The sequence below is a fragment of the Gopherus flavomarginatus genome, chromosome 24 (assembly GCF_025201925.1).
Source record: "Gopherus flavomarginatus isolate rGopFla2 chromosome 24, rGopFla2.mat.asm, whole genome shotgun sequence".
In the NCBI taxonomy this organism is placed as follows: Eukaryota; Metazoa; Chordata; order Testudines; family Testudinidae; genus Gopherus; species Gopherus flavomarginatus.
In genome coordinates this window covers 3858237-3867023 of record NC_066640.1, presented here as the reverse complement: position 1 = coordinate 3867023, position 8787 = coordinate 3858237, and the positions used below count along the sequence as shown (strand labels likewise).

At 58.7% G+C, this 8787-nt stretch overlaps 1 protein-coding gene across 1 annotated transcript in view; it reads left to right on the top strand.

Annotated features, from left to right (window-relative positions):
• Window positions 1–8254, top strand: part of TEKTIP1 (tektin bundle interacting protein 1) — a 9790-nt gene extending 1536 nt beyond the window's left edge. The window contains exons 2-4 of the mRNA XM_050933836.1: window positions 308–540; window positions 6171–6296; window positions 6827–8254. Coding sequence (XP_050789793.1) covers window positions 308–540; window positions 6171–6296; window positions 6827–6969 — 502 coding nt within the window. The 3' untranslated portion in view covers window positions 6970–8254. The remainder of the gene's footprint in view (window positions 1–307; window positions 541–6170; window positions 6297–6826) is intronic.
• Window positions 8255–8787: the final 533 nt, after the last annotated feature.

The window sequence follows — 8787 nt, the reverse complement described above, 5'->3', positions numbered from 1 at the left end:
GACCCCTGGGTGAACCAAGGATACGTGTGTGTGTGTGTGTGTGCGCGCATGTGCACGTGTGTTCTGACCCCTGAGTGAACCAAGGATACACGTGTGTGCGCATGTGCACATGTGCGTTCTGACCCCTGGGTGAACCAAGGATGTGTGTGTGTGTGTGTGTGTGTGTGTGTGCGCGCGCATGCGCACGTGTGTTCTGACCCCTGGGTGAACCAAGGATACACGTGTGTGTGTGTGTGTGTGTGTGTGTGTGTGTGTGTGATCCCTCCTTCGCGAGAGCTAGCACAGTGATGGCTCCTTTCCCCCACAGGGACGAGTACCTCACGCTCCACGGGCCCCGCAATGCCCCCGTCCTGAAGCAGGCCGTGCGCTGGAAGTGCACCCCCATGGGCCAAGACGCCATCCCCCAGACCTGGTACACGGGGCTGACCAACAGAGACAACCGAGACGCCTGGTACACGCTCACCAGCGGCCTGAGCCGCGAGGCCTACCACCGCTGGGCCCGCTCCCATGCCGAGAGAGAGCGGAAGACCTTGCCCCCTGGTAAGGAGGTGGGGCTGGAGGCAGGGGCGCCGTGTGGAGACGGAGAGCTGGAAACCCACCCTCCGTCTCGTGTCCTGGGCCGTGCCCGTCTGCAGAGCGAGACCATTTCCAGAGCCAGTCTGCACGGGGACCCAACAGCCACTAAACCCTGCAGCTGCTATGGCCACTGCCCCATGTCTGCTTGCAGCCCAGCCCCACAGGAGCCCCTTGCAAAACCTTGCACTGCCTGCACAGGGTGACAAGCCACTGCCAAAATGCCTCCCCTGGGGCAGGGCACCAGCCGCCTGTTTCCAAAACTCATCCTGTTGATACCCACAGCTGGCTCCTGTCATCACTCGGCAGGTCTCGCTCTGCAGATGGGCCCGGTGCTGAGCAAGGACAGGCGAGTTTTCCCACAATACATGCAACGGCTCAGTGCAGTGCCAAGAGCCACGGGGGTGACCCCAGCGTTCCTAGCACCTTGCCCGGGGGAATGCAGCACCAGCGAGGACACAGTAACTGGGGGCGAATGTGCAGGGTGGCTGCTCACTTATGGGTCTTGCACTGTGGCAGGAATCCTGGGTTCCATCCTAGCTCTGCCCCCAACTCGCTGTGTGTCCTGTGGGTCCGTGACCGAACCACTCTGTGCCTTGGCTTCCCTACCTGTAAAAAGAGTCATGAAGCTAAATGTTTGTGCAGCCCTTTGAGATCCTCTGATGAACAGGGCTGTGGAAGTGCAAAGGCCGATAATCATTGATAACTAAGTTTAAATCGTATTTCCACGCTGGTCTCTCTGAATGCCCCTCCCATGCTAGGTTCCCAGCTGGGGCTACGCTGCTTGGCACTGGAATCCAGAGGAGAGCAGGGGCTTAGACAGAACCTTCCTTGAAAGCTTTCTGCTCTGACACTCCTTGCTGCTGCATTCCCTGAGGCATCGGGCTACTGATCGCAGCTGGCAGGCTACTCATCTGTATTGTCCTTAAGACACATTTGTAGGATGCTGGGAAATAGAACATCATCTAATCGTCCTTTTCAAAAATCTCTGCTGAGGCTTGCGGCGGCAGGGGACTGGCCTCGTGTTCTGTGTGTCCAGCCCCTAGCGCACAGAAACTGGAGTCACAGACCAGGACTCCACTGGCATGGCAACAAAACCCTGCAGCTGTGAGTCTCTGAGTCCAGGGCTTCAAACTTGGCCTCGTGCCCTGGGGCTGGAAACAGCTGTACAGACGCTGCCATTTGCCTTCTGAGACTGTTTCCAGCCCGGGAGCACAGACCCTGGGGGAACAGGGCTGTAGCCCTGGCCTCTTACACTCACTGCTGGGGGGCAGGGGTCTTGCAGTGTAGACGTGCCTCAAGGCACTTCGCTAATAAAAACAACTACTAAGAACGTGACTACGATGTGCTGAAAGAAACCTGAGTGACGACCTTGCAGCTTCTCCTCCTTTTGTTTGGCTCGATGCGTGTTAACCACGTCATTGGAGCAGCCATTGAATTATAGCCCCAACCAATGCCCTGAAAGCTACTGGGCCAACTGCCTGCTGCCCTGTGTCTGCACAACCCCAGCTGCAGGGCAACGGCGCGTCAGGCCAGTTCTGCACTCGCTCTGCCCCGGGGTCGGAGCAACGGGGGAATCACGTCTGCAGTTTTATAGGCCCTGGGAGACTCATCTCCAGTGAACGCGGGCGGAGGTGATGTGGCTCTGATGCAAATTCATGGCATGGGACGTCTTTCTGTGCCAGGCTCCATGAGGGGCAATGGCCCTCTGCCTAGATGATGAGTTTTTAGTGTGTGTGTGTTATCCTAATGCCTGGGACCCCACCGTGCTGGGCGCTGGGCAAACACAGACCACGGAGCCGCTCCCTGCCCTGAAGAGCCACCTGGCCAAGACGAGACAATGGCCAGGGCCACCCAGAGTGGGGGGCAAGTGGGTCACTTTGCCCTGGGTTCTGCAGGGGCCCCCATGAGAATGGCTGAGGCTCCCTCCCTGGCTTCAGCCTGACTCAGCGCATCCAGGAGCTTCGCTCAACAGCGGCAGCGTGGCTCCGGTGGGGCCCCTGAGCTCTGCCCCGCTCAGAGCCGCGTGCTAAGGGGGCAGGGCTGCGAGCTCCAGCAGGGCCTGAGCTCTGTCCACTCGATCTGGAGCTCACAGCCCCGTCCCCTTAGCGTGCGGCTCTGAGCAGGGCAGAGCTCAGGGGCCCTGCCGGAGCCATGCTGCACCACTGTCCAGAAGCTCCTGGATGGGCTGAGGCTTCGCGAGAGGGGCAGAGACAGGGGTAAGGGGCTGGGGGGGGGTTTGGCTAAGGGGCAGGGAGTCATGGGGACAGTCAGGGCACAGGGAGGGGGCAGAGGTTGGGGAGGGGCAGTCAGGGGACAGGGAACGGAGGGGTTGGATTGTGGGCGTTCCAGGGGTCTATCGGGACTCAGTGGGGGGTGGATAGGGGTCAGGGCAGTCAGGGGACAGGGAGCAGGGGTGGAGTCCTGGGGTAGTGGTTGGAGGTGGGGTCTCTGGGGGACGGTGAGGGGACAAGGAGCAGGATGGGTTGGGGATTCTGAGGAGGGGCAGACAGTCAGGGGGCAGGAAGTGGGTGGGGGTCAGATAGGGGGCAGGGCCTTCCCTGCCCTGAAGCTCATTCAGCAGTTTGAGGCTTGCAGAAGAGCCAAGCCGTTAGCTTTTCCATTAGGACTACCATCCCTTTCACTTCTCAAATGGCAAATTATAGTCTGTATTTAATTTCAGTGCCATAGCGAGATTCATGTCAGGGGAGGGTAGCTTCATTTAAAATTAGCCACTGGGGGAGGGATCACATGAGAAGAGCAATATCCTTCCCAACCCTACCAAGGGAGGCCCCCTTCCTCTGCATTCCCTGAGGCTTCAGAGGGGTTAATTCAGTGGTTCTCAAACTTTTATACTGGTGCCCCCATTCACATAGCAAACGTCTGAGTGCAACCTTCCTCCTCCTTGTAAATGAAAAACACTTTTTTATATATTTAACACTATTATAAATGCTGGAGGCAAAGCGGGGTTTGCAGTGGAGGCTGACAGCTCATGACCCCAGTAATAATCTCGTGACCCCCTGAGGGGTCCTGACCCCAGTTTGAAAACCCCTGGTAGCACCCTGTGTCCATTCACATGCATGTGCTATTTTGAGCATTGCAGTTTTCACAACATAGGCTCATCCCAGATTCTGGAACAAGCTCAAATGCTCAGTTCATAGAGTATGTACATAGTCTATACTAAAGACAAACCCACAGTAACTGTGTCCAGTTTGTGAGGTACCCCATGGAGCCAGTCTCTTGGAAACAGGTAAATGCATGGAGGTTAAGTCCATTAATGGCTATTAGCCAGGATGGGTCAGGAATGGTGTCCCTGGCCTCTGTCTGTCAGAGGGTGGGGATGAATGGCAGGAGAGAGATCACTTGATCATTGCCTGTTAGGTTCTCTCCCTCTGGGGCACCTGGCACCTGGCCGCTGTCGCAGACAGGATACTGAACTGGATGGACCTTTGGTCTGACCTGGTACGGCCGTTCTTATGTTCTAACCTAAATGAACCCAAAGTTATGGAGACAGATATGAGTCAAGGAAGCCGGCAGAGTATCAGAAACCTGGAAAAATCTCTGACTGGATGGGCTCAGGTGTTTGGTCACAAGCTGAGGTGGTTCAAAAGTTTTGAATTTTTTTTAAGCAGAATTTTTTTATTGTTTCTTTAAACAATCAAACTCAGCAAGTAGCAAATATTTGGCCACACACTTCTGAAATCCCAAACCATCTTCAGGTTTTGGCAGACTAATTTAAGCTTTTCAATTAAAAAAAACCACAGCAAATTTTGAAGGAAAGCAGACATTGTCCATGATTTTTTCTGCTTTTTAAAAAAAACCCTAGTTTTTGATCCAAAAAAAGTTTTGATGAAAAATATTTGTCCAACCCTTTTAATGAGCTTTAGTGCCTTTTAGCACTAGCTGATGCTGAGAACCAGTGATACCTTGTAAAGAAGTTTTCTCAAAATTGGGTTTGTGCCGAGATGCAGGTTTATTTTTCCCAGGGCCGCCTGTGTGGGGGGAGCAAGTGGGGCAATTTGTGCCATTCTCCACAGAGGCCCCCAAGAGAATATAGTATTGTATGGTATTGCAATTTTTTTTATGGAAGGGGCCCCCGAACTTGCTTTGCCCCAGGCCCCCTGAATCCTCTGGGCGGCCCTGACAACAGCTGGATACAGGCCGCCAAGTGAGCCCACGGAAACACAGCGCTGAGCAGCACGACCAGCGGCCTAATTGCTGGTGGCTTTTTGTAAAGGAACTTCTGGAGCTGACCCTGATTCCCAGGCAGGGCCGCAGGGACCCCATGCGTGTAGGTGGGAGCCTGGCTAGTTGGCCCTCGTGGGAGCAGGGGCAGGGATTGCACCAGAGCTGCTGTAGTCAAGGCCAGGGGAAACGCAGGATTTCCCCAGGGGCAGCGTCAAGGCTGTGCCGTATGCAAGTGGCGCTGCAGGCAGTGGTTGGGGCGGGGAGGGCCAGGGCTGAGAGTGTCCCAAGGCTGTGGGAAGTGGGAGGGAGTTGAGGCTCTGATGCTCCACGTGAGTCACACACCCGTCGCTGCTGCTGCGTTTCTCCCCTTGTGGGACCGTGCCGGGGCCCTCGGGGGCATGTCAGGGAATCAGGGCCGTGCTGCATACTGGGCACTCGGGGTCAGTACAATGCACCAACGGTCCAGCAGGGGGTGCTCACGTTCTTTGCACAGCAGCTGGAAGGACCTGGACAGCTGTGCTGGGAGCTGTGCTGGGAGCTTTGGTACCTGTTTTGGAGGTGGAGAAGGAGCTCTCCTCTGCACTGCGGCAGGACTCAGGCCCCGGGGCCGGTCACCACAGCTCACGGCGTGAGGCAAGTCAGCACGACAGAGCCACGCTGATGGTGTGATGCAAAATTGCATCAGCTAGGCCTGAGAACTCTCTCTGCCCCCATGCCCTGGCTGCTGCTTTGCCTATGCCTCCCACCAGCCCATCTTTCCAGAGCCCCACTCCTTCCTCTTCGGGGAACGCCGGCTCAGCATTGAAATCTCTTGTGCTTCACGTGAGGGTTACAAGACACAAAGTCGCTCGCCTGTGACCTCCTGGGAAAGTCTCCTTTGGGGCTGAAATTGTCTGTGCCAGGCCCTGATCCTGGTGACTCTGGGCTGTTTCGGGGAAATCAGTTTTCAAGTAACTAACAAACTGAGGTGATAGGGGGGTGGCCAAGGAAATGTATTTTCTATGCATTTAAACCCAGTATTTTGCACATGGGTGATTGCAGGATGCTTGGGCTGTAAAATCTCACACTTTGCATGTGATGGTGGCTAACCAGCCAGTGGAACCCCTTGCCACAAGACAGTAACACAGCCGGAGTTTACATGGCTACAGGACAAGGCTCAGAGCTGTGGTTATTAGGACTGGCCAGAGTTGTTCAGTAGGATGGTAAATAATTATAAGGCAGGTGAAGCGGCGGGTTCAAGGCATGGGCCCCTCGCTACCTGGCCGAGCTCAGCAGGAGTGGCCCCTGCTGTGATGATCAGTCCCACCCCATCTGGTAACGGGTGCTGGAGCAGGATGGGCATCTCCTCGAGCCACGCCTGGCTGGCCGCCCTCCCCGGTGACAACGCTGTGCTTGTGTTGCTCCAACAGCCTATGCCCAGCACCTGCGGGAGGTGTCGTGGTTTGACCCCGTGGTCCCTGCTCAGTACCTGGAGCCCAGTACCAGGTGGGGGGCCTTCCGGTGGCAAGACAGACCCGTCCTAGGAAAGGAGCATGGTAAGACTGTGGGGCTTGGATCTCTAGGGCTGGGGGAGGGAGGGGGCAGAGCAGGTCACTGACTCTGACCCCAGAGGGACCTTTTGCTGCTTCCGAGTCTCCTCCCTCTCCCCCACTCACCATGTCCCTCCACCCCCCACCCCACACACGCACAGGCCCGGGACTCCTGGCTTCTGCCCCTCACGCTGCCGTCAGCTGCCTTGGGCAAATGGCTTTACCCGCTCTGGGCAGGGCTATTATTGATCCAGCCCCCCCTTTGCCCAGGTACCCGTCTCATGCCATTAGCCTGAGATCATGTAAAGGGGGAGGTGGGGCCCAGCGCAGCCTGGCCTGTCCCCCCGGCCTCTCACACATGGGGCACGTCCCTTCTCTTGTCCCCCAGCCATGAAGCAGCTCCCGAGCGCTCTGGGGAAAGGACCAGCAGTGTTACACCAGAGCCGAGGTCTGGCCGGGCAGGCCCCAGGTCCCCTGGCTGCTCTCAACCTCTCTCCTGTGCCCCCCACTCACCTGCTCTCTCCTCCCCTCGCCAGTTGTCAACCGTAACCGTGCCAGCAGTGAGCTGAAGGGCCACGCTGGCTACATCCCCTACCTGGCTGCCCACACGCCCGCCTTCACCACCAGGGACCTGCGCACCTGGACGCTCTTCAGCCACCAGCCATCCACCAACCAGTAAACACTGCTGTGCCCCAGGCTGCCTCCGTGGGGGCTGGGAGGTTCAGGGGCTGCAAGCTGAGTCACCCCCGTGGCCCGAGTTGTTGGGCTGCCAGGGGCCCCCCTGCAATGAGCCTGGCTCTGGGCTTGTGGCTAGCAGCCCTGGGTACTCGCACCAGGCCTGCATCTGTGCAGGTTGAGCTGGCAGCAGGCCCTTCCCACCCATGCACCTGCCTCAGCCGCCGTGCCACCCCCAACGGGCTCCCCTGGGCGCACAGCCTGGCCTCATGAGAAACTCCCATTTGCCTTCCCAGCTCTGCCCAACGGCTGAGCCCTGGGGCCAGAGTGAGGGGCAACCAGAGGAGTTAACAGCCCCCCCGGCCCCTCCATTTGTTTCTGCCACGGCAAGGCACTGGCGCTGCATGTAGACCCCGTTCCCCGGCCTCCCTTCCCCTGGCAGCAGGTGCCAAGGGCACAACCTGCTCTGGGCTCCTCCCACACTGGCCTGGGGCCTTGTAGGGGACATGGCTGATGCTGGGGGCAGGGGTTCCGGCCCCCCAGGGTTCGCTTGCTCTGTTCTTCCACGGCACCACTGCTGCTCTGAGCTGGCCATGCCCAGGGCAGGGCTCACCCACCATCTTGCCACTGCGTTGTTCCCGCTGCAGGCAGCCCCTGGGGCTGGCAGCTGTTCTGCCCTAGCAGCTTCCTGAGACCATCTCCAGGCCCCAGGACTCTCCTGCCCAGGCAGCTGGGTTTATCTGCCTCTCCCCCATCTCTCCAGGACCCACTCCCCCACCTGCACCCCCACAGACTCATAGAATACAAGGTTGGAAGGGACCCCAGGAGGTCACCTAGTCCCACCCCCTGCTCAAAGCAGGACCAAGTCCCAGACAGATTTTTTACCCCAGATCCCTAAAGTGGCCTCCTCAAGGATTGAACTCACAACTCTGGGTTTAGCAGGCCAATGCTCAAACCACTGAGCTATCCCTCCCCCAAGTGCCCCCCTCCCTGGCTCTGATGGGTCCAGGCTGGAGGGTCCTGCTGCATAGCAGGGGGATAGCAGGGACTCAAGTGGCCCCCTCCTCCCCCACCCAGTGGGATCCCTCTGTCCCGGGCGCCCAGCCCTCCTTGCAGGCCTAGAGCTTTGCCGCAGACTCAGGAGCCGGAGCCGGAGCGCATGGCTGGCTTGTCTTTATTGATAACAGAGCCCAGCCCTTTACTCGCCCTCCTCTCACGGCCCCGGGGGGTGATGACACAGGCGAGCATCTGGCATTGCCCAGCCTGGGGCACGGCCCTGCGGTGCTGCCCCAGACTCTCCCCTGGCACCATCTGAGTGCTGGCCTGCAGCACCAAGCCAAATGGAGAGCAGGGGAGAGGCCAGCTCATCGGGTCCATGGAGCACAGGGCCTGAGGCCAAGCTGGAGTCTCACCCCAGGCTGGGGCGGTTGGCGCCAGCGGGTTGGTCTGAGCCCTTGTTCTGCTCTAGGAGCCGGCTGGGCACCGGGGCACTGGGCTTGGTTCCTGGAGGAACGGGCCGGGGGCCATACCCACCAGTTCAGTGCTCTGCCCCGGACCCCCAGCCCCCTGCCTGTAACTGACCAGAACCCGCAGCCTAAGCTCTGCCACGGTCCTCCCAGCAGTGCGACCAGTGGTGCTAGGGGACCTAGCAGCCCCATCTCCCACGGGCGGGCAGAGGTGCATTCCAGGCCTGGCTGGCGCCCCTGGAGGCTGACAGCAGCTGCCTCCCACAGCAGCCCATGAACACAGGGAGCCCCGCTGGAGCCCAGGCAGCACACCTCCCTGCCAGGAGGGGCTCTGAGCACACGCGAGCCCAGGGGGG